Raw genomic sequence first — 25,876 nt, 5'->3', positions numbered from 1 at the left:
CTGGAGGATAAGTGCTCGTCAGCTGTGAAGAGCTCAACTTCAAATTTAAAGAAGCGTCTGCTGCTAAACACAGCTCCACAACACTGGTGGGACTAAGAGCCTGTGTTGTATTGTTGTCATGGAAAAAGATGTGCCTCACACTGTATGCCTCTGCCCAATTCACTGTCAGATTGTTAGCATAATAGAGAACTGTAAAGGTTATACTGCGTCTGTCAGTCCTGTTATCAGGCTGCAGAGTTACAGATTATGGGTGGTAAACGAGGCTGTGCAGTGACAGTAGAGTCGATACATTCAAAGGTAGACGTATACCTCTTTCCTACCAAAATAAATGCATTGACTCTGGTTTTTCAGACCCGGAAAGACCTGCTAATAAATGCCAATTGTCTCTTTTCCCATTGCCAGGAGTATCCTCCTTTCGGTCTCTTTTCTGCTGCGTCACCGTCTGACATCACAAACCTGTCGCCTTATTTCTTCTTCCCCTCGGATCAGAAGAAGCTCTCTCACTTCGCTGTCTTGCCAGTGTTGCTGCATCTCCACCGTTGTGTGCTGCTCTTCTGTATTCACGCGACAGCGGCCGGAACTTCAATGTGCGTCATAGCATCGCGCCGGAAAGGGAGTGGAGATTAGCGTGTCAACCAGGGTTTTGTGTTCCAATCAATGCCGATCGGAGTCGAGGGGATAATTACCCGGGTCTGAATGCAGATTGTAACCTTTCCCACTAAGCAAAATAGCCAAGTGTTAGCGGGTTTTTTGACCAGTGGGAAAGCAGCTGGACAGTAGGCTACATGCTGACAATCCTGACAATATAACTGACATGTATAGAGTCGCAAAGGGGGATACATTTTTGGTAATGCAAAATTCATCTAACGTGTTACTGTTCTCAGGAGGTAACGCAGTAACGTAACCAGTTACTTTTAAAAGCAACGTTACCCAAGATTGCCAGGGTCCATCAATTCCAGTTGCATTGGAAAAAATATATATATGTTCGCCAAAAATAATGACTTTACATACACCAACAACATTCCTCTTCATCTTCAACAGAGATCAGAAAAGAAATGCATGATTTGCGTGCCTACCTGTATCAGCGACATGTTACTGAGGTCCAGTCTGAACAGGAAGTTTCTGGATTGAGGAAAGAGAAAAGGAGTCAGTGTTTGCAGAACAAAACTATCCACCAAAAATGTTTTAATGATGCAAATTAGTTATTCAAAAAGAGAGAGAGAGGACATTTCAGCTGCTGTAATAATCAAGCAAAGCTGATTAAAGGACAAACTGTGACCGTCCATCAGTTTAATGCCATGTTTTTAGTTTTATATAGGTCTGAGTGGTGTAGCAACTAATATTTCAACTCATGTCAGCTCACAAGAACATGCAGACACACACACACACACACACACACACACACACACACACACACACTATTGTGGCATGACGTATTTCCTCCTAATTCCTTCCTTCTGCCAAATCCGAAGCTCGACTCGGTCCAACGAGGCCTCAGCAGAGCACTTAAGAAGCATCATTATCCGTAAACCGCACAGTATGAGTGAGTCAGAGAGGGTATCACTTCTCAGTAATGTGCTCTGCGGGGTGAAAAGCTGAGTGGATTTACAGTTTCTTACCTGGCACCCACAATAAGCTCATTCCTAGTCAGGTCAAGGGTGAGCTGGGAATAGTCTCGCACGCCGGGGTGGGAGAAGGAGGAGATCCACGGACTGAGAGCTGAGAGAGAAGAAGAAAGGACGGGTTAGAGGAAGCTCAATCATGTCAAAGTTCAACAGATAAAAGGAGTGACATTTAAGACTCATAAAACACAGTATACGTTTGTAAAGTACATGAGGACCTTTAATTTTTGGAGTTTTGTGGATACGTTTAGGGGGAGCTTTATGTGGGAAAAGATATAAGGAATAAACAAACATGATAACCAACATTTTAAAGTAAAACAGTTGCTGCTTGTAGTTAGGGCTGTACAAAACTATGCAGCACAAATCAAGCCCTCCCTAAACTAACAGCCAATCCCCCAAGAAGCCATCGAGAGGTTTTGGCTTCACTTTTGGGGAGCTGGCATGTCATGTCATGTCTACCTCCCAGCGTCACTTTAGAGTGGAAGAGTAAACAACAGAGACAGTTGGGAGAAACAAAAGTCACGTCTGGAACAGAAGACGAAGAGCTGGTCCCTCGAAAGGGCTCGTCATCGGTTGTTTGGAGGTATTTCAGGTTTAGGGCGAATGATGTTAAGCATGAAAAAATAATATGCAAAGAGTGCATGAAACCCGTGTCTGTGCCGCAAAGCAACACAACTAACTTGTTCAAGCAGCTGAAAGCATGACGAGTGTATGAAGGCCAAGAGGAAGAACGCCGCTACTCCCCGTCCTTGTACAGAGTCAAGTCAGACGTCCACAACAGAGACGTTGTACAGCTAGACACCCTGTCCACCCAGCTCCCAAAGACGGACTGAAACAACACAATTTTATTTAATATTTTCTTCTAGAAGACGCACTGAATTCAGGTTAGGAACTTAATTTTAAGTCATAGTTTGATGCAAAATTTGTACATGAGCTGGAATGTAGCCCAGTTAGTGACGCTTTTTCCATCACCCAGCAGTGGTTGGTCTGCCAGAGAGACGGCTGCTTTTCCACTCTCTGCAAGTGTTGCGAGTAAACAGTAATCTACTATGGCTGAACAAACAAAGAAAAGATGGATGACTACAGATACAACTTCAACAATAAGTTAAAATCCAAAGAAAAAGAAACAAACTCGACGCTCAGATGAAGCAAATAGTCTGAAAAGGAAAGCGACCGTCAGCCAGGAAAATCAAGAGTTACAACCGGAGCCAACCGTGGACATCTGGTTAAATTGGGAACTGTGCTCCTGCACTTACCGTTTATCGCCATTAGAGGCGCCAAAGAGAACGAAACTGAAATCTTCGAGATTATTCCTTTAAATGTGAAAGTATAATAAACAAAAATGTCCCTAAAACTAATAAATAATCGTGATTAATAATCGAGATCTCAATTTTGATCAAAAAATTCGTCATTATCATTTTGGCCATAATCGTGCAGCCCGACTACATGTCACCCCTCTCTGAGAACGTATGACTTAACGGTAATTTTTAAACCATTTTCCCACATTTTCCACACTGATCAGATCTATCATGTGAAAAAAAGTCATACATACTCAAATAAAGGTCGGGATAAATTATAAAAGCTGCAGCTGCAGTGGTAAATCATGCTGTGAGCAGAGCAGGGAAAGCTTCCTGTGCCACGCTGCTGTCTCCTGCAGAGCGGGACAAAGCTGTCCAGGACACATCACACACAACGATCCTGATACAACCCGACACTGGGACAAACTCGCTCTGCGTGGTGTGCGACGCTAAAACCTCGGCTCTGTTAGAAACTGGCTTTAACAAATCAAATTTTCAAAGCGGCCGAGCAGAAGGGCCGCCTGGTGGGGCTTTTAATGTCACGTTGAAAGTGCAGGAAAAGAGCATTCTCTCTTCAATCTTTGAGTGGCCAAAAGCGCGGATGTTTAAAGGGATTTCACCCCTGGGAGGGTTGTGCCGCATAAAGGGATTTACCATATTTCCCATGCTGTACACAGTATGACAGCAGTTCAAGGGACTCTGGATTCCCTTAACAAATTTGAAAAGCTGAGTTAAATAGCTTTTAGCCGTCTCACAAAGCAGTGCTGGGGAAGCGGCTTCTAAAGCACACCTTTGCGAGCCAACGCGCACACTGGAAGAAGCTGAAGTACAGCCAAGCTGCCCTTTGGATGGATCTAGTTTGGTTATCAAAAGATACTCAGAAAAATGTTTCTCAAACTACTTAAAAGAAAATATCAAACTGACATAGCAAAGAAAATATTATACTAAAAATATACATGATACAAAAAAGCTGCATGCCAGTTAAAAATACTAAATTGACTTTATAGGAAAACCACAACTTTACAGGTCAAAACAAACAAACAAACCAAAAAAATGTAATAACTCCAATATTTATGGAAATGTGGAAGAAATGTCAGCAAAAGGTTTCATGTTCAATGTCCACCGGATATTTAATTTACTGACTACAACTAAAGCAAACTTAAACACTTAAAGTTGTAATCTCGAAGATCTCAGATTCGTTCTCCTTGGCGCCACCTATGGCGATAAACGGTAATTGCAGGAGCACACTTCCTAGATATACGGACAGTGCTGCATGTGTGACGTCCACGGTTGGCTCCGGTTGTAACCCTTGATTTTCCTCGCTGACGGTCGCTTTCCTTTTTAGACTGTTTGCTTCATCTGAGCGTCGAGTTTGTTTCTTTTTCTTTGGATTTTCACTTCTTGTTGAAGTTGTATCTGTAGTCATCCATCTTTTCTTTGTTTGTTCAGCCATAGTAGATTACTGTTTACTCGCAACACTTGCAGAGACCGGAAAAGCAGCCGCTTAGCTCCGCCTACCCTCTCTGGCAGACCAACCACTGCTGGCTGATGGAAAATGCGTCACTAACTGGGCGCCGCTTGTGATTTTTTCTGCGAAAGTCGCCACAGACACCCAGTCTGTAATACTGCAGATACAAAGGCTTTCATCAGTGGGCCATAGGCTCAATCACCATTGTTTTACCTCATTCGGCGATAGATGGGGGCTTAACAGACCTTCTGTCACAGTCCTGAGTTTGGTGTTGTATTTGGAAGTTCTTGCCACATGTGTCTTGTTTTACTTTTTGCCCTTGCGCGTTTTCCTCCGGTTTAATTGCCCTCGTTATTTCACCTGTTCGCAGGCCTGGACTCTCCTACCCACACACCTGTTGTACATTTCCTTAATCAGCTCAGTAGCATGAAGCCAGACGGTTCTCTTTGTTCTCTGCCAGGTCAATGTTTCCCTCGGTGTTGGATCTGAGCCTGTTTGTTCTGTTTTGGTCCCTGGACCTGTTTCGTTTTCCTGCCCACCTGCCACACCCGGACTTGTTTTGTGCTACCATTAAATACATCTCAAATAATTGCATCTGCCTGCCTCTCTGGTTAGTGTCTGCATTTCTCCTGCACGTCTGTGACGCCTTCCTTTCCTTTATGGCCCAAAATTGTTTGTAGTTTTAGTCGGTAACGACATGGAAAATTGCATAACTAGCCTTCTTGAATCTCGAAGCAAAGATTAATGTAGTTGAACTGCCAGCAGGGTTGTACAGTTTAACTACTAGTTTAATTACTTGTAGTTTAATACTGCCACAAAGCTTCCTGTTTAATATTCAGAGCCATTATTTGCTAAAACAAGATTTTCAGTGTGGCGCTCACAGGTGAAACATCTGACCACACTGATAACTCCTCAGGGAACCTTCATCAAACATTTACAACCTTAAACCTTCTTATTCTTTAAACATTAAAGCAGCCTGCGTAAGCTGGAGGCTACAGGTGCAGGACGACATTAAAGTGCTGGGAAAGTCACAGCGAGCGGAGAAACAACTCTCCATCACACGGGGGGACGGCTTTCAGGATTGATGGGGCCCATATGGCTCTGTCATCTGCACACAACCGGAGATATGACTGATAATAAGACGGCCGGCTGCGGCTACACTACAGTACGCTGCTCTTAGATACCACACACACCAGCAGAAACACACATAGTGTAATTAAGGGTGCCAGTATTGACAGGGGACTTAGTGAAATGAGAGTTATTTGCCACATCTGTTTTGGCCAGATGTTGACTATGAGGGGTACTTTTAACTGAGCAGCTGAGGGACTTAACTTGACTCAAGGTTTTCTCGTGATGATGTGAGCGGGGCTGAATGACTCATCATTTTATGATTACATTAATATTCAATAGAGTTCTCTTTTGAAAATTGCAAAACAACCAGAATTAGAATTTAAAGGATAAATGAGGCACAAAACAAACAAACAATGTGTAACTCCATCGTTGGCACTCAAACCCAGGACTTGCAACATCAACTGACCCATGGAACAGAGCTTTTCCATTTTTTTTTGCCACTCCCAAATCACAAAGCTCAACAAAAAGCAACTGCTTCATTTTTTGTCCAGCTTATAAGTAGTTCAGCGCCCGTTCTGGGCTTGGTCATTCGCGAGTGCTTCTTGCCGGAAGGCCAAAAACCACTTATTCCATCAACTTCACACTCAACGACGCACTCCTTTCAACCCTCAGCAATTAGTCATTTTCATATTGGAGTACTCACATTGAATTAAAACCATTCTTCAAGGGCTCTCAAAGCAAAAATCGAATGTAAGAATAGAGTCCGAATTGAACATCCAAGCAAATATGGCAGCTTGCTTGGACTCCGGCGCTAAATGCCATCAGACTTCTCCTTCCACACAAACAAGAACAAATCTCCAGTCAGCATTTTCGTGATGTGATGGTGAATGTTCTCCACCTTCATGGCATCAAAACAGCCACACTGCTAGCATTCTTATTTGTCCCGGATGTTTTCTACTTGTTCATAAAGCACAAATGTCTTCTTGTCAAACTTGTTGCTCTCCGATTTGACAGTTTCATGTTACCTAACTTCTACCGCACAGTCAGGATACTTCCAAACATCTCTAGTATGCCTGCTGGTCGCCATTGTTCCTCAAACATTAGATGAAGGGATGTCGGATATGAGTCCACTTGAGCCCAAAGTCCGGTTCGTTTGATTAGTGTGAACACTGTGTACCGTACTCGGCTGCGTCCACTTGAAAAGGTGGTCTCGAGTACGGTTCATGTGTACTCGGGTACGGTACGCCTCAGATGTGAAAGCTAACCGCACCAAACTACAGAAGTGGACTGCTTTTTGTAACGTCTCCACGTATGCATGCAGCACCGCCGATCTCATCCTCGGCACAGTGCGAAGATCGGCTCCATGAACTTGGGATCACGCGATTTGCACGCTTGTCTACACTGGAAGGACAACATAAACAATGTCGCGAAGTTGATCGTACTCTTCTTCTTCTCCTTGTTTTTGAGGTGCATCACCGCCACCTTCTGCTTCAGAGTCCTACTGCAAGAGTACTCGGGTACGGAACGAAAGTGTTAATGTGAAAGCTGAACGGCGGGGGAGAGGAGAGAGCGGGAAACCGTACTCGGGTACGGTACGAAGCAATCATTCCAAATCTGAAAACGCCCTGACTGAAGGAGTTATATCTCTGCATCTGTCCAATAGATAACTTAATATAGAAAAAATTAGGGAGGGACAAAATATCAATATGGCAATAAATCAGCCTCTTTCAGTTAATCAGGTATCGTGATGTATTATTATATGATTGTCTTGCAATATATCAATTATCGCAGAATCGCTGTATCGTGATATTATCGTATCGTATCGAGTTACCCTGCGATTCCCAACCCTATATATACATAAACTGGAATTACCCTATAATCTAAACACAAACTGATGTGTACTCGTGCTCAAACCATATCAGCAATACACCTGCAAAGAGTGAAGTCAGTGAGATGACGGGTCCTCGAGGTATGCCAAAGACACATTGGATTCCTTCCTGTAGTTAAATATGACTGCAGAAGGTCTGAACGTATCATGTGAACCCCCAAAACATGCACTTATTTTAATCTTCAGACAATAAGTACAATTATTAGCATGTTGCCAATAACAAAACCAGATAATTCCCTTAAGGGATCTGTAACATTTGCACCCGTCAAACTACAAAGTAATCCTAGCAGCACATGCACAGCCGGAAACAACAACATGAAACATTTAATTACATCAACAACAGCTCCGGTCTCGTTAAGAGCGAAAAGGGGGCGTGAACGGGGTGCTACGTTTGTTATCAAGCAGCAGCATCAGAGACGTGGTGTAACCTTTAACAATTAATAACAGACTGTGAGATGTTTCCACACGCAGGATGAAATCACTGATAACCTCAGCACACATCATAAATCACAGGATGGGCCCCCGTCACAGTTATAGCTACACATATTCAGCTAAAAGATATCTTTAGTGCTTTCTATAAATATTCTACGTGCTGACCGTCTCTGGGTGTAGAAGACATACAAGGCTGGTGTGAGGAGGCGAGCAGCACCAGCAGCACATAACTCTCTGATTAATGTCTGCAGAGGCCGAAGTGTGAGGAGCAGCAGGGAGCAGAGGGGAGAAGAGGGGAGCGTCGGCCATCTTTAACCTCACTATCTTATGTAAACAGGCCTGAAGTTGATTTAAAGAGTCCAACACGATCACACAAAGCTGCAGCATGTGTGTGTGTGTGTGCATAATGTCCCTGCAAATGTTAACACGACTCGAACACACAAATGAGATCATTACAATTCTCTGAATGAGTCCTGTAAACACTGACTGCATTAACATGCACAACAGCACCTCATTAACATTCAGAAGATTATTGGCACACTGACGGTAATAGTTTGAAATGTTCCCGACATGATCGCTTTGCAGCTCCGGCGCCTTGATGAGCAAATTTAAATAAGACACAATCAGAGCTTTCTTTCTGTCACTACCCAAAGCTCATGATGGATAGGTGAGAGTTGGAACGTAGATCGACTGGTGAATCGAAAGCTTTGCCTTCAGGCTCAGCTCCCTCTTCACCAGGACAGTCCGGTACAGCGTCCGCATTACTGCTGATGCTGCACCGACCCCTCTGTCAATCTCACGATTAAGACCCCGAGATACTTGAACTCCCCGGAGTGACCAATCCACTGTTTTCCAGCAGAGAACCATGGCCTCACACTTGGAGGTGCTGACCCGCGTCGCACCTATGGTCATTAATTTTGGGTAGCGGCTGAAAGAATGAGGTCGGGATACAAGCAGCTGAAATGAGTTCCATGGGCTCAGCCTTAGAGATAGGTTAAGGAGCTCAGACATCCGGAGGAGGCTCGTAGTAGAGCCGCTACTCCTTCGCATCCAAAGGAGCCAGTTGAGGTGGTTCGGGCGCCTGATTTGGATGCCTCCTGGGCGCCTTCCGTTGAAGGTTTTCCGGGCACGTCCAACTGGGAGGATTCCCCAGGCCTGACCCTGAGCTCGCTGGAGGGATTATATATCCCATCTGGCCTGGGAACGCCTCAGAATCCCCCAGGAGGAGCTGGAAAACGTGACTGGGGAGAGGGACGTGTGAGTCAACTTGCTGAGCCTGCTGCCACCGCGATCCGACCCCGGATAAGCAGATGATGGATGGATGGAGCTTCGCAGTCGTGGCACAGCAATATTTCCTTGTGAGAGCTCATACAGGTCGGCTGTTATTGCTTGAATATAATATCACAAATGACATGTGGACTAATAGCTCTATAACGTGTGTCTGTACATTGACAGTTAAGAAAAAACTCAAATTCCTTGTCCATGCCCACAAACATTTTCCTCTGTTGCTTCCAAAGTTGTCTCGTGTTACCAAAGTCGGGAGAAGCTCGAGGTGAAAGCAGGGAGATTACACAACAGGAGAAATGTTGTGGTAATAACAGGAAACAGAGACTGTTGCTCATAAAGACAAGGAGGCGACCTGAGGCTAATCTCAGTCTGACCGGGTTAAATACAACACACATCCAACCAACCTCAAGCCCCGCCTCCCTCCAAGTTTTATAAACATATTCTGGAAAACATCCAGAAATAGAAAACAATGTCATTTAGACAAATGACAGACAGTTAAAGTGACTTATTCTCCTCATAAAATAAGCCCATTAAAAGCGAGCATATGACATGAACCATAAAATAGGAATGTGCGGTGGAAGAATAGATAACAGGAGAATTATTCCCTCAGAGGCATTATGCAGCTAACAGTAAAAACAGGAGCTGTTAGCGTTCACTTCAGAGGCTTTAATGTGGAGGATAAATCAGACATTGGAACTGAGACGCATTACGTGCATATAAACATTTCCCCACATCATGAATATCTCCTCAGAAGCTTGTAAAAAAAAAAGCTTTGATTCATGCAGGAGAGCCGGTGAACCCGGAGCTTGTTTACGCCCTCACCGAGGCCCTCCTGACACTGTGAGGTCTTACACTGACTGACATTTATCCTCCTGCTTACAAGTGGTTTTATACGTGCTGCTCACTTCTTACCCTCATAACTGTCTGGCCGGGCGGTGGGCTAAAGAAGCGACAATAAAGCGGCTGGATATGAAAGCCCCCTCCCTCATGGTTGACTCACGGGGCCCCGAGCTGGACTTGATGAACGATTATTGCGTTCTTTTTTTCCCCTCTGCAATCGGCGGGCAGACGGATTAATGCATTAGCCCGTGGCTGCCAGGGGGATGAGGAGACGGATGAGGACAGTGGCTGAGACATTCTTCTCACACAGACATAAATCATAACCTCTCTATCTCCATCCATATCCGAGAGTTTTTAAACATTCGGCTTCTTCCCACACAGCCAGCATGTGGGCCGGAGCGAAGTGGCACCCCGACTGATCTGATTCCTATTAGACTCAGTTTGGATGAAGAGCAGTCATAAAGCTGGAAAATGCCAACATATTATGGAGCTGAGGGAGTGAGAGCACAACACGTTTCAGATCCCAAAAAAAGCCTCTGTGTCTGCACAAACAAACACGCACACACACACAGGAAACTGCACGGCTCGGGAACAGTCCGATCCGTTTATCGCTTAAAACCTGATGGAATGTGAGATCCCGTCAAGTCGGAGCGCAGGGGCAGATAAAGATCCAATCTTGCCTCCATCTAATCCCTCCAAATTTGAGCCGCTGGGCTCCTCTGCTGCGTCAGGGAGACGGCGTCAGCCAATAAGGGCAGAGTTCAAACTGTAATCGAGGGATTTTAAGCTAAAAACACGTTTGCAGATGTTCTATGATAGGCATGTAATATGTTGTTTTGATATCAGATGTGTCTTAACACTGATTAAGGGGACAATTTGAACTCTTGAGCAATCCAAGCGTCTGAGTACTACCTGTGTTTTTAGGGATGGCGATGTCCTTCAGTAGTTCCATCATTTTGGTTGTCATGGAAATACTCCAACAACTATTGACCGGACTGCCAAGACGACATTCCTGTTCACCTTATGACTCCTGCGATCTCCTGACTCTATCGCCTTTACTTTCTAGTTTTGCGTGTCAGACGTGGATCAACAATTATTCGATTGATTGCTATGAAATTGGCAAAACATCATGTTCCCCCTGAAATCTTTGTTATAGTTTTGGGGATCAAAAAATTCAGTGACAATTTCAACTCATACAACTCTGTGGTTTATGATCACAATAATGCCTCAAACTGTGCTGGTTGTGTTTTGGGCTACTTAAATTGTTAGCCTGCTTTACTAAAATGGTAAACATGGTTTACATTACACTTACTTAGCAGCAGCATGTTAGCATTTAGCCTCATGGAGTTGCTAGCTTGGCTTAATGATAACAGCTCCTTCATATCGTTCAGTTGAGCGGCCTGGTTCTGCTCGACGTTTCTGACTAAAGGAAGTTTTTCTGCCACTGTTTCCAAATGTTGCTTAGTGCTGCTCATGGTGGATTCACGTTTGGTCTCTCTCTAAATAATATAAAACAAGACTAGGTCAAAACCAAGTATGTGGCGGACCGCATCAGGTCAATGTGCGCTTTTGTGGGCAATGTGTTACAAGGACTGTCCTTATGAGGCCGATGACAACGTGTTTGAAAGCAGGTACGCACTGCGGACGTAGGTGAGGACAGCAGACGAGCAGCGGAGGAGCAGCCCCGCCTACACCCCGAGCAAAGTATCCAGAGCCGTATAGACAGATAGTCGCGGAGGTCCAATATGCTCCATGATCCGCCATTGCGATGTCACAACTCTCTCTCTCTACGGCTCTGAAAGTACCGTCACTCAGTCAGTCAGTCAGTCACATACAGACCCTTGTGTAGGGCTGACCCCGGTGGTCAGCCAAAAAGAGTACGGTCTAGATCTGCTCTTTTTGTAAAGAGGTAACTTTGGTCATGACGCTTGGCGCTGGACAAATAAAATTTGATTTGATTTGTATGAAAAAGTCTAACCGAGTGGTTCATAAGAGTTGTTCTTCGATGGTTTTGCCCAAATTTCAATACCAGACCTTAAGCCACTTCCTTTGTTTCACTCCAGTCCAGTTAGAGGCGACAATGCAACCTCCAAGCTGGTTTGCCTCCAATAAACAAAGGAGAAAATCCAGGCCCCTTCATTTACGTTTACAATGAAAAATTAAGCCGACATTGACGCCAACTTGTGTTTTCTAGCCTTATTTTTACCGATATTTAGGCTACACAATGTCGCCCTCCTTAGCCTGATGTTAACCCCTGCATACCATGAAAAAAATCAATGATGAGCTGTTCTTAAGGAATTCTTAAGAGACTGAGAGAAGCGTGTAGCAGCTGCAGTAACAACTACAGGGTGAACTACAAAGAAAAGAAAAGTACAAGGCTTATAACCACTTATTGTACAGCACCTTTGTCACGCACAGCGGGGACACCAAACTGACTTTCCAACACGTCCTCTTTGATCATGCCTGCTTGTGTGTAAATTGCATTGAGAGGCGTCAGGAGTATTTCAGCCCTCCAACATGGCTACATGTTCACACAACCAAAGGGACTAAAGCGTCCCTGCTTTAGTCCCTTTGGTTGTGTGAACATGTACAGCCATGTTGGAGGGCTGAAATACTCCAGAAAGAATGTACTGGAGTGAGATGGAGGTAAAAACTGAGAGAAGTGAAGAGGGAGTCAAATGAGTGACTGAGCGAGCAGTGGTGAAGAAATGGTAGAAAAATCACAACCTTTGAGTGGCAGTATAAATGCACCTTTGGCAGAGACCGAAGCTCAGATGACCTTTAAAACTAAACTATACATTTTAATAAACTTTCATCACTTTGGCTTTTTTTTGTCTTTAACTCTGACTGCTAAAGTTCACCGAATAACGCCCTGCACGCTAACATTTTTTTCATCATTAACATTATAATCAGGCATCTAGTTGATTTCTCCCCTCGAGCGCTGCACTGTTTAATGAGCTATGAATGACACATATTGTACCAAAGGTAGCTGTCTATCATCATCTTCCTTCAGGGGTGTAAACAGACACACAGCGTCTCGCTAATGGGAATGAAATAGCCGGAAAGAGGCAATAACAAAAATGGTTGTCCTGAGGGCAAAGTGGTCGATCCGACGTTGTTACCGAAACAGGGTCACATGAAGACTCGCAGCTATTTGGCGAACGATTCTGTGAATGAAGGATCTCCTCCAGTGTCAATTAGCCAAATATACAGCGTGATTGCATTCTGAATAATGGCACAGGGATGAATGCATGCTGCAATATACATATTTACATACAATATGCATTTACTTTAAGTACATTTTTCTGCAAATAAAGCCATAAAAGCGACATGATTGCTACACTTTGACTTGTTTTTCAGTCCAGAAGGAGCGAAACTTTTCCTGCTGCAGCGGATCGTTTACAGCTCAGCCTTATCTGGTAAAATCCCTCAAAATATGTTTTGTTTGGTCTTCTTCATATCACTCCTGCTCGCCTCCAGCTCAAACCGTCTCCCTTGTCACGTTCCATCTTTTCGCTATCTCGCCTTCTTTAGATTTTCACTACGGCTGACTCGCAGGGGGGTTGATAGTATATGAGAGAGGCACCAGTGGAGCACATCTCTCCCTCTATCCCTACATCCTTTCATCCCTCCACAGCTCCGTCCTCCCCTTCTCCTCCTCCCACTTGACTGAACTCAGATAGCGGGGTCCGCGGGTTACGTGCAGCGCCGGGAAAGAGCCTGGAGAGACTGGGGACTGAGCAGCCACAGGAGGAATGGAGCAGGGGCCAGGAGGCTAATAGCCTCTCAGTCAGCGACCGGTAAAGATGTCCGCCTGCTTCTCGCAAAACCAACAGTGAAGCAATTCACAGCTACTGAAAGTTTGTCCGACACGCTGAATGTGTGTTATAAAACTGTAGGAAAGGTGGGCAATCTTGTCCTTAAGAGAAGGTAGAAACATTTGGCATTCAAAAATAGGTATCTGTTACGTAAATGTTAGGCAACATGGCAAAGCTGTTTGAAGGAGGGCCTCAATGTAGGGCCTCAAAAGGAGGGCCTCAAAAAACCGATCAGCCATAATATTATGACCACTAACAGGTCAAGTTAAATAATTTGGCAGCACTATAGTCAGTAGAGGCAGTGGGTCCTGCCATTCATGTGGATGTTACTTTGACACGTACCACCTACCTAAGCATTGCTGCAGACCATCACACCTCTTCATGTAAACAGTATCCTCAAATGGCAGTGGCCTCTTTCAGCAGGATGATGCACCCTGCCACGCTGCAGACATGCTTCAGGAATGGTTTGAGGAACACAACAAGATTTCAAGGTGTTGACTCGGCCTCCAAATTCCTGAGATCTCAATCGAGCATCTGTGGGATGTGCTGGACAAACAAGTCCGATCCATGGAGGCCCCACCTCGCAACCTACAGGACTTAAAGGATCTGCTGCTAACGTCTTGGTGCCAGATATCCCAGCACACCTTCAGAGCTCTAGTGGAGTCCATGCCTCGACGGGTTAGGGCTGCTTTGGCGGCAAAAGGAGGACCTAAACAATATTAGGCAGGTGGTCATAATGTTATGGCTGATCGGTGTATGCCTTGGCTTCATGAATGACCATCGTCAGAGAAAGTTGTCAAAGCAAACAAACTGCTAATGTTAGCTCACCAGCCTGTGCTCCTGCTGTTTTTGTAAGTTATTATCCTTGTTTGCGACCCTGTAGATCCTCTGACCCTTTTCGTTTACATTTACTTGGTAAAATTAAGAATTCTACTTCCTATTTCATGCAGTCCAACAACTTCTACTTGCTCAAATTCTGTCTTACCAGAACATTCAAAGTGTAAGAAGCTTGTGTGACTGAGAATAATTGTTGGATGATTACTGGAGTCTCAAAGTTTAATTCTTTGACCCAAAACATGAATGGGGATAATTGGGATGACAGCATATTTAACGGAGTGAAATTAAATCGCTCGCAAAGTGCTTTTTTAATTTTGCATATTTCTGTGTTTCCTGAAAACAGGAAGCTGGGAGGGGATTTGTCAGCGATATTGATTGGCATTTATAGGAGCTAATAGCGCCGATCGAGCGCTGATGTGTTATGGTTTAATACTGGAGATACTAAGACTGGAAAAAGAAAGTTGTGCTGGTTCTATCTGAAAGAAGAGGGGGCCAGAAGGCTGAATTTTTACTCTCAGTTTATTCAACTTTGTGCCAGCTTTTACCTTTACATGAGGGCATTCAATTCAGACTGAATGAAGCCATTTTGTGACATGCTATCAGGTCTGACTGATAACATTCGCTGCTTCAATTTTTGTAGAAAAGTAGCTCTTATTCAAACACGATGACGACATGTACCATTACCGGTGCACTTACACAATGAGGCTCATGTCTGAAAGAAGCCATCGAGAGGGACAGGAGCCGGCACGGACACAGAAAAGCAAAGAGAGCAATTTTCCTGCTGCCTTTCTTCTTTTCAGTTAAAGTGGCAATAAAGCCTTTAAATGTTTTCCATTCTGCGATCCTCTTTGCTATCTCTGGGGCCCGCATCAGATATCCTGACATGCCATCAGCTGGGTGATAGTCTGGCCCCAGCAGCATCTTAAACTCAGCTTCTTTCAGCTGCCTGATTGATGGCTGCAAACACAGCGCAGCTCTGATAGCACCACTCCAATTAAGCCCACCTCTGTAATCATTGACGAGGAGGGAAACAGTGACAGGTGGCAATGGAAGACAAGAATGTAAAATAAGATCAGAAATTCATGCTGAATACTTTGTGAGTGAACAGTTACGGCGCGCAGGAGCATCACTCTTTCCAAGCTCAAGAGCCCTTCAGATGGCGACACGCCGGCTTAGCGACAGCACCATTACCCAAACTACGAAAGAGATAGAAGGACCATTACAAAGTGCGATACATTTTTCTGCCAATTATAGAGCAAGAAGAACAGACAGAGAGAAAAACGGTGATGGAAGGAAGGCAAGAAAGAGGATATAAGAGGAGGAACATGGAAAGGAGAAATGCCTTTGTTTACATTTTCAAGGGCAAACATTTAAAGTGAGTGATACATATGACGTGTACATATAAGCATGTACAGGACTAAAGAGATAAGAGGTACAGCTTTGTCCACAAGGGGCGCCAAAATCAACACAAATTGAAAGTTCACATTTCTGCTTCCTGGTTCTTCAAACCAACATCCTTATTGCCTACCACCAGTGCCGAAAAGCCACACTTAAATCCCTTTTTGTGTCGGGTTACCATTAGTAATGCTACAGCTAGCAATAGTTAGACGAGCCTGCTTGAATCTCTGATTGCATTGCAGTATAATGAAACATACAGAAGTTACAGTTTCTAGTCTAGCAGTAACTACAAATGTACGCTCTGATAATGGACCACTTTACTTTTAAATGCCCCCAAAAATGTAGAAAAGTACGATGAAAGGATGAAGAAGGGAACTGTCTGAATGAGCTGCATTAGTATTGTAAGTTAGCGCCAGAAGATGAACGTAAGCTAGCTCAGTCATTTGCTGTGTGCCTCGGGCTAATGTTAGCTACAGCTAGCAACAGGAAGCTGCTAGCTAGCAGCAAGTTTCCACAGTAAAGAATCTGCTTTACCATTCATTTTATAAGCTTTTTGTGGTGTGGATAATGTTGTTATACCATTTGTATGAATTTGATACGCTTGGTTCTACATTTTAGTGCAGTTCACTTCTACATTTCTACGAGAGTCTCATTTTACTGTATTTTTTGTAACTGTTTGTTTGTAAATCCTTACCACTTGCTATAGGCAATCCTTCCCCCCCTTGGCTACTGAAATCACAACTCCCTGGTGCCGCTGCTGGATAAGATAAGAAGAGGGAATAGTCCAGGCATGCAGCGCTTAAGAGGAGGTATAAAAAGCAAATGGAATAGACAACATTTGCAGGGAATTGAGCAGGAAATGAGCGGTGACTCTCGTTGTTTCTATCTCTCTGTTCAGATTGCTTTGAGCGGAGAGGATGACAACAGTTGTGAAGCTATCTCATCCATCAGACGACTGCTCATCTTCTCTGTGAAGGAGGAAGGGGCCAAAGGTCTTATTATCAACCATTACTCTCCTACACACACTCCCTTATGAAACATCTTGTTGCCTTGATAGATATTGGTGCACCGGGTGTGATGAAGGTGTAGAGTTTATCTATTTCTCTTACAAGGCCGACCCTTTACACACACGCTCCAGTTCAAACTGGATCTCTGGGCCTCATAACAAAACGCACAACTGACTCCATAAACTCCCCAAGAAAGACGACTCCATATCTAGATTTGGACCGTTCCACTCGCTGCCCTCATGTCATGCTCTTGTCAAACCCACAGTCTGAATGCCGGGAGGCGGTATCATCCATCTAAATCACAAGCTGGCGGCTTGTACAGTGTGTGCCCGTGGGAGGAGGTTACGTGATTCAGATGTTGTGTTCATGTCCCTGGCGTGGCTGCCAGCAGATCCTACAAACAGACAGTCTGCAGTGTTTATGGTGCGTTCAAGCAGGTTGAGAAAACACTACACTGTCAAGGCCAAAGTTAAGCTGATGGAGAGGTTTGATGCTCAGCGTGGAGGATGTTTGGTCTGTCGATGAAACCTATCTCTGCTTTCAACAACAGCACCCTCATATCTTGAAGCTGCTTTGTCTGATGCTCTTAACACTGGGTAAAACATCATGTGTGTGCAGTATGATTTTCCAAAACTTGTCTTAGTATTAGGGCGGGTTTACGCCAGCCTTGTTTAGTCCGATTGAACTGAACCGTGGAGCGTTTAGGTTGGTGTGAACGCCTGTGAGGGAAATTCTCCTCCTGAAGATAATTTGTGAAGAACAAGCAAACTCAATGTTATGAATCAAGTCTCTTTACTTACATTTTACATGCAGCATGGAGAGAAGTGCGAAAGTTCTCTCCCTTGCTGTTGCAGTGTTCAAGCTTATATACAACATCAACAACCCCCTACCCCATCCCCACATGGTACTTCACTCAGCCACATGGCCTTCATCAGCAAGATAAGATGATCCTTCTCTGCTCTCCAGGGGAAACCAGGGGAAACCAAGTCAACGTCATAAAATAAATTGCCCCCCCCATATAAATTAAAATTTAGACAAGTTACCCCCTTGATGATCCCTGGAAAATTCCCACACGCCGGACTCGAACTCTGGTGCGGACCAAACAACCGGACCAAGTCACGGTTGATTCAGGTGTGAACATAAACGGACTTAAAGTAGGACCAAATACAGGAGCCAAAAACACTGCACATTGTGTGTTGTAATCAGGTGCTGACACTGGCAGAGAGAGTCACGCAGCCAGGCAGCAGGATGAGTAGAGGACTGACGTGGGCGAGCGACAAGGAAATAGAAATATCGGCCTACCAAATCATTTCACAAATGCTTGTGGAAACACTCAAGAACACGGAGGTATTCAAACTTATCAGTGAAAAACTAAAGGTGAATGGAACTGATCGATCTTGGTTAAAAGTTAAAAAGAAACTGACGTTAAAGTCCATGATCCTGTGGATGTGATTGAGGAGTGTGCTCCCTTTCTCTGTTTACTTCAGGGACATTACCCATGTGGAAATTCTGACCAATCAGAGAGCAGTTTCCTCGTGGATTAAAATGTTTGGTCCACTGGTAAAAGCTGCCGTGTGAACACAATCCAAACTCGGGCAAAATGCAGGATTGTAACTATTTGGTCTTTGATTCGGATCACACAAACGGACTAGTGAAGGAGATTTAAATCCTTACCTAAACTGAGACTTTTGTCCCGACACATGACACATTCTGGATGGTATAAATGTGCACAAAGAGTCCATTGTGCCAGAGGGAAAGCGCTTAAAGCTCGAGGATGGAGAAGGGATTTATTGCAGATAGCGCGCTACAGCAGAGGGACTAGCTGATGGGCCAGAAGTCGACTGATCCCCTCACTCTCATCCCCTCCCAGGCACACACCGCTGGGATTAAATCTCACCGCATCACACACAGAGGCACAAATTGCCAAACAAAACCCACTTAAACAGTCAGTCAAACACACAAACACAAACAAAAACTTTTAGGAACACAAGCACTTAAATCTGGTGTACTTTTGTACAAACTCTGTATGCCTATTGTAAAATCTCCTTAGCCGGCTCTCAGCTCTCCTCCAGGTGACTTAGGAAGCGCTTCACCAAGCTTCTATAAAACGCTCATCAATCACGGAGGCTAATCTCAGGTTCTCGCTGACACTTTCATTGTGCAGGCCTTTTCTATACGGCTGCCTCCACATAATGCCCCCGCTCGGCCTGCAGCTCCCTGCCAGGAGAGCCATTCTCAAGAGGCTCGCCTTTGAAGTGAAGCAGCGGTGGAGCTCGGGCTAATCTGGACATCTGGAGGCCTGGTGGGTGAAGCAGGACAGCGGCAAAGACATGGCATAAAGGTGACCCTCAGCTTGGTTTTGTGGAGAATAAAAAAAAAAAAAAAGCCTTTTCACTATTTCTATAGGCTGAAAATTAGAAAGAGGCTGCAGTTTTAAAACTTAGAGCTGCTATTACACAGAAGGTCCTGCAGCAAAAAGGACCAGAGCTTTTTGAATCAATCTTCAGTCCCATTAGCCGGACTAAAGACCTGAAATTTGACAGAGCTGGCTTCAAGACCAGAGAAAGGACACAATACTGCAGGTAAAAAAAAAATGGAAATCATAAAAAACTTGAGGAAGTGTTTGCAATATGTTGCGGAGGGTGGAGAGAATACTTCTAATCACAAGAAAACCTTCTGGCAACCTCTTCAATTTCTGTGTTTCTGTCCTCGATCCCCACCAGCGATTTTTGGCTCCTCCAATCTCAGCCAGTGCTCTCGGCAGAGGGAACACAAACAACCCCATTCAAAAATAAACACAGCAATTTTGTGCGTGTTTACCTTTCATTCTGCCACGTCTATCTGCCATTCGGAGCCCGAAACTGTTCTGTTCCATTTCACGCCGCGAGGAAGACCTTGTTTCTCGGCCCACTGTACAGATGAACGGGCCCGATAGTGAGCGCCATTATTCCTCACAATCATTTCGATCTTGTCCCCTCTTGCTTGCTGTATTTCTTTGCTGACCTGCCTGAATGCCAAACTGAGGTTTTATTGCAGCCGGCACTGGGATATGTTTATGAATCCACTTCATTTTATTTTGGCACGTTTACTGTTTGTTTCCATACATAGAAAGTATGCGTGCAGAGTCACAGCGTCTCTGGGGCATGTGTATACGGAGAACTGTCCCACTTAAGATACATGAGAGCAATAATTTGCTGCATTGAACCTCATTGAAAAGCTCATTCAGCACAAACGGTTTCATTGCTTGTGTTAAGAGCAATGAAACGGTTGGTTAGAATGAGACGATTTTATTTGTCTCTTATTTTAAAATTAACTCGATAACTTCTGCTTCCATTTCAGTCTCTTATTACCAATCACTTCCAGAGACGCTTGAAATTGTTTCTGCATCAGGGTTTAGGGGAAAGTTGCAACCCACTCTGGGTTAATTATATTGAGTTTCTATAAAGATACAGTCAATATAGAAGTTATTGCTCCTTGTGTGATAGTTGAGCATTGCTTCATTTATCCTAGAAGACTCCTTAAACATCTGACAGCTACTAGTGATTTGTTTAAAAGATGAATTGAAACTTGACAAAAGGTCATAAGGGCACCTCAGTGTTAAAGGATAAACGTGGTTCATAACATTTATGGTTCATCGTCATCATTCTGGTATAATAACACTGTATTCACCAAATCCCTGCTTTGTTCACGGATACATGTTTGTCATTGCTAAGAGTGGAAATAACAGGCACGATATGATAATGATGATAAAATGATATTTTGACGCACATTTTAAAAAATACTGCGCCTCCTGCGATTTGAAAAGTGCAGCAGCCTATATTGCGCAGGAAGTCATTAAACTGTAAATAATGTTTGTGTATTTGTTTCACAGTTATTCAGCGTCTTCTCTTCTAAAGAGGTTTGTTTACACGCTGTCTGCTTGTGTTTCTTATCCAGTCTGACTTCTTTACGATGATGTGATCTGAGAAGGAGGAAAATCCAGCACAATATAGAACCCGTGCATCCATTATCTGTAACGCTTATCCTGCTCAGGGTCACGGGATGCTGCAGCCTATCACAGCTGGGCGAGAGACCTGGACTGTCAATCACAAGGCTGACACATAGAGACAGAAAACCAATCCGATCACACCTACAGTCAATTTAGAGTCACCAATTAAACGTGCATAATTATAAGACAATGAAGTCATCCTTTAAAATGATAGTGTAGATCCCAACTTCTCTGCAGTGTATACTCTTAACCCTGCCTGAAGCCTAACAACGTCTTTACACGAGTTTATGTACATGGCAGACTGCAGTGGCAGCAGTGTGACGGGATGGGAGTCGACATTATTACATTATTAGAGCAGCAGCCCCCGCTGTCAGATTAATTAAAGTTGAATCCTGGTTAAAACTGAAACTGACACTTAAATAAAAAGCAGACGCTTCTTCTTTAGGTCTAAAAAATATCGATATTAACAGCCAAACATTTGACCTTTCCGTTAAACATGGAGCTATAAAAAAGATGTTCACTTTGGTGTGTGTCAAAAATGCTTGAACAGTCCAGAAGATAAGGCGAGATGTGTGTGAGGTTTACTGTAACCATGACCTGCTTGTTTCTTGTGCCCTATACAAGAACACACTTGTTAATGTAGTAGCAATATCAAGATGTTTATACAAAACAAGTGGTTACTCTGTAGAAGATGTCTGACCTTGTATGGAAACCTTTGGATGTTCTTTCTTTGTGCACTCCGGTTGCGTCAGGGCGTCGAACAATGACGGTGTCGGGGTCGTCGGTGCAGCAGAGTTCTGCGTAACGACACTTGGGATGAGGAGGAGGAGGAGGAAGAGGCCGGCCACAGACGAGGGGCCGGAGTCCTGCGAGGACGCTGTCATGGTGACGACCTCTCCTCTAACTGCCAAGGTGGGCCTCTGGGATACAGCTGCAGGAGAGAAGAGACAAACTTCAGCACCTCAATGCAACATTTTAACACCTGGCTTCAAAGAGAAGACGCTCTCGGTGAGTCACTTCAAAATCATTTCTTCTCTCAAACTTTTAATTCCTCGGGGGTTCCGGCTCTGGATGCAGCAAGGAGGAAGAGAATGAAAAATAATGCAAATGTGTAAAAAAAATCTGTAAAAAGGACATAACCGTGGGATGAAAGCAAGGATGTTAGGTAACTAGAGGGTGGCTGGAAAGACGAGATAGAAAGCTGAGTAAACTAAAATAGAGGAAAGAAGAAGATGCTGTGAGGACACCGAGCGGAAAAACTGCCCAGAAGACTCTTTTGCTTCAGCAATGAGCCATCTCAAAGGCATAGCTGACCTCTGACCTCAAGATAATTATTTAAAATGTGCAATTAAACTTTGCGAGTTAATTTAATGGCTGATTTAAATTAGAAATTGAATGCAGTAGTGGACTGGTCAATGAGGCAGAAGTTTGCACAAGTCACTGACGCAGAAATAAACTCACTTCGCTTTTGTGCATCAAAGAGGTGTTTACACAGCTATCTTCTTTAATTCCTGCACACTTGAAAGACATTTATCCGCATGTTTATGATGCATATCAACACACTAAAAATATCTCTCATCTCCATATTCACGTATTATATAAGCAGACCCAGCTAAATGAGAGAGAGAGACATATAGACGCTCCCATGCTTCCAGAGTTAATATAATCTCCTCCACTCATAACGTATGAGTCTTCAGCGCCGAGCCGAAACCCGCAGTTCATCATTTCCCGCTCCGCACTCCTTACGATGTTAGCTTAGCGAGGTGTAATATCATTTAAGTAGATTAAAAACCGAGAGCATCAACTTTCTGCAGCACTTTGGCTGGGTTACATCTCTCTATAGTGTTTTTGCTCGCTAATGCTTCAATCAATAACAAATTATTAGCTTGGTTGAGTTGCAAATCAACCATACTGCCCTGCAATCAATTATCCCTCTCACTACAGCTGGTAACTAATTAGGCAAATGCACAGAGTGCCCATGTTTGTCATTGCTAAGAGTGGAGTTAACAGGCACAAGCTACTGCCAACAAACAGACGGTGGATGAGACAGGTGGAAGTTTTCTAAGCACTCTGCGCGGGACTGACTCAGCATGGTTGGGTGTGTGTCAAGTTGAAGGGCTCTCTGTGAGGTCACATTTTGGCTGAAAACATCTCTGCAGCACACTTGCTACACTTAGAGGTAAGACAATGAAATACAATCCAGTTTTAGTGCTACATCCATCCATCCGTCGCAGGGGGGCTGGAGCCAATCCCAGGTGTAAGTGGGCGAGAGGCGGGGTTACAGCCTGGACGGATCTGCAGTCAATCACAGGGCTGACACACAGAGACGGACAACCTTTCACGCTCACGTTCGCACCTCCGAGCAATCTAGAGTCACCAATTAACCTAACGAGCATGTCTTTCGAGTGTGGGAGGAAGCTGGAGAACCTGTAGGGAACCCACGCATGCACGCGGAGAACATGCAAACTCCACACAGAAAGACTCACTACGTCTAAAAGGCAACAGCGCTAACAACAGCACCACCGTGCAGCCGTGCTACATCCATCCATTGCAATTTATTTCTATGATTCAAAGGCTTCTCCGTGTGTCCTTTTGTTTTAGGACTTTTAAGCAAGTAAAATAAGGTTTGTTTTTGTTATTATTTTCTGGGGGCTTTATTCGATGGGACAGCTGAAGAGAGAGTGGGGAGGAGAGAGTGGGGGATGACATGCACCAAATGATCGGCAGGCCGGGAGTCGAATCTGCGATCAGTGCGTCAAGGACTGTAGCCTCTGTACATGGGCCGCCTGCTCCACCAAATGAGCTAAACCAGCTCCCCGCAAGTAAAGTAAGTTAAACTTTTATAAATGATATATATATTTATATATAAATAAAGAACTTTTAAAGAAAATAACTCTTTTAAACACAGGTTACACAATGCTTTATATGAAACAAGGGGAAACGAAAACCAAGCGCAAAACACTTTGCACACACTTTAAAGACAAAAAAAAGTAACTACAAACACAGAATGCATACAGCAACCAATCAGTAATCAGCACAAGCCTTGACATTAAAGAAAAGCTAGCTTAAATAAGTCTGGTGTTGATCTTTCCCATCTCATGAAACATAAGCTCATGTAAAGTGTATAATATGTTAGACATGGCCTTTCTCAGGCACCATCTTCACACGCTCGCACAGATAAACTTAAAACGATGGTTCGGTGTCACACATTTTTTCATTCATATTTCATCCAGCCTGAAATGTCACAACAACAGAATAACAGCTTAAATCTCCTCAGCAGGGCACGCGCGGGCCACTTGAGCCTGCAGCGTTGTGGCACTCCTGCAGGCAGATGTCTCATTTTCAAAGACTTGTTTGTTGTTTACAGAGCGAGCGCGGCTGTTTGAGTGCACCATCAAGCTGAGACTATCAAAACTGGATGATGACATCGTGACGTCTGCTTTGCCTCCCCCTCGAGCCTTTTACGGGGCTCCTTTACAGATTTTACGTGTGTCATGCTTTTGTTTTCTTGACCCAGCGGCTCCAAATCCTACCCTGGAAAACCTTTTCCGGCTTTATCCATCTTTGTTTAGCTAAATAACTGCATGGGCTGTAAGTGAGTTAAGGGTTATGTCTTACCAAGCTAGGCACCTTTGTAATTGCAACCAAGGGTAAGTGACTGCATGGCTGTTTAGCATATAGCAATTTAAAAATAAATACCAGTTCATTCATTGATTCCCTGCAAAGAGTCAATCGACTTGGGAATCAATGACTGATCTTTGGTCTCCCTTTTCCAGCCCAACAAACAACTAAACCCTCTTCCAGCCTTTACTGCCATTTGCTGCTTGTTTGCGTTTGGGTTCTGTTACCAAAACCAACAAGATCACATTACAGAGTGATCTCGGAGTTCACGACACCCAACCGCTCAGTTTTCTTTAAGGGGAAAATGTCGGTTGACATGACTTCAGCCTGGTTTCCATTAGCTGGGCCGAAATGAAACAGCACTTGAATGCAGACAAAGAACTGCGGCCGTTAATCGATTCAATGATTAGTTGTCAATTTAAAAAAATAAATGACCAACTATTTCAGTCTTGGTTTTGGGGAAAAACTGTCACTTTTCTTCATATTTTATGATATTTTATGGACCAAACATATAATCATTTTATAGGGAAATAACATAAATCAACAGATTTTTTGACAATAGAAATGGAAATCTGTGTTAGCGCTGCTTGACATGAGCCCAACACTCGACACTGTAGATTATATAGCATCCTATATGTACAGTGTATAGGGACTTGATGGGGACCTATGGAGACTAGCTCTCTTCATATTTCAATCACAGGAAATGGGCTGTTTCTCCTTACTTTATTACACGTGGTGTCCCTCAGGGTTCTATCCTGGGACCATTTTAGTTTCTCTTAAGACTTTAGGAAAGGGCACTACAAATTTGCAAAATTCTGAAAGCCATAAATTCTGTTCTACAGAATGGGTTCCACATAATCAGAGGCACAACTTCACCAAATGACAGGCTGATGGCACTTATCTGTAATTCTGAGACTGTTCGCCCACATTTTCTTTGGAATTCTACTTATTTTTTATGCAATGCAATTTGAGTTAATACATTTAATCTGCAGAATTGATAAGCTGATTTCACCATTTGATAAAAATACATTTTACAAAGCTAAATGTTTGTCAGAATAAGCCACGTGCAGTATTCCTTTTTGAAAAATGAGGGCACATTTTCACAAGAAAATCCTGTATTTTATTCTCTGTTGCCATAGAGCAGTATCAATCCCCAGTACCTCAGAATAAATGGGATAAAAAATTCAGCTGACTTTCATAAGATACCTGGCAGTAGAAAGTGATATGAAGCCCGAATAAGGGACGCTGCAGGATGACATACTGTTAAGGTTCTGGATGAAATCAAACCAGGACCATTATGG

At 43.8% G+C, this 25,876-nt stretch overlaps 1 protein-coding gene across 3 annotated transcripts in view; it reads right to left on the bottom strand.

Annotated features, from left to right (window-relative positions):
* sema5ba (sema domain, seven thrombospondin repeats (type 1 and type 1-like), transmembrane domain (TM) and short cytoplasmic domain, (semaphorin) 5Ba) overlaps positions 1–25,876 on the bottom strand; it is a 211,110-nt gene that overhangs the window by 98,105 nt on the left and 87,129 nt on the right. For all 3 annotated transcript variants that reach the window (XM_069662947.1, XM_069662946.1, XM_069662948.1), the window contains 3 exons: positions 21,655–21,885; positions 1,620–1,719; positions 1,077–1,122 (listed from right to left, as the gene is read on the bottom strand). In XM_069662947.1, coding sequence (XP_069519048.1) covers positions 1,077–1,122; positions 1,620–1,719; positions 21,655–21,838 — 330 coding nt within the window. In that variant the 5' untranslated portion in view covers positions 21,839–21,885. The remainder of the gene's footprint in view (positions 1–1,076; positions 1,123–1,619; positions 1,720–21,654; positions 21,886–25,876) is intronic.

The sequence above is a fragment of the Semicossyphus pulcher genome, unplaced genomic scaffold (genome assembly GCF_022749685.1).
Source record: "Semicossyphus pulcher isolate SPU_LCO1_2020_fin unplaced genomic scaffold, fSemPul1.0.p SCAF_15, whole genome shotgun sequence".
Lineage (NCBI taxonomy): Eukaryota > Metazoa > Chordata > Actinopteri > Labriformes > Labridae > Semicossyphus > Semicossyphus pulcher.
The sequence above is the reverse complement of the archived record's forward strand: the minus strand, read 5'-3'. Positions and strand labels throughout refer to the sequence as shown.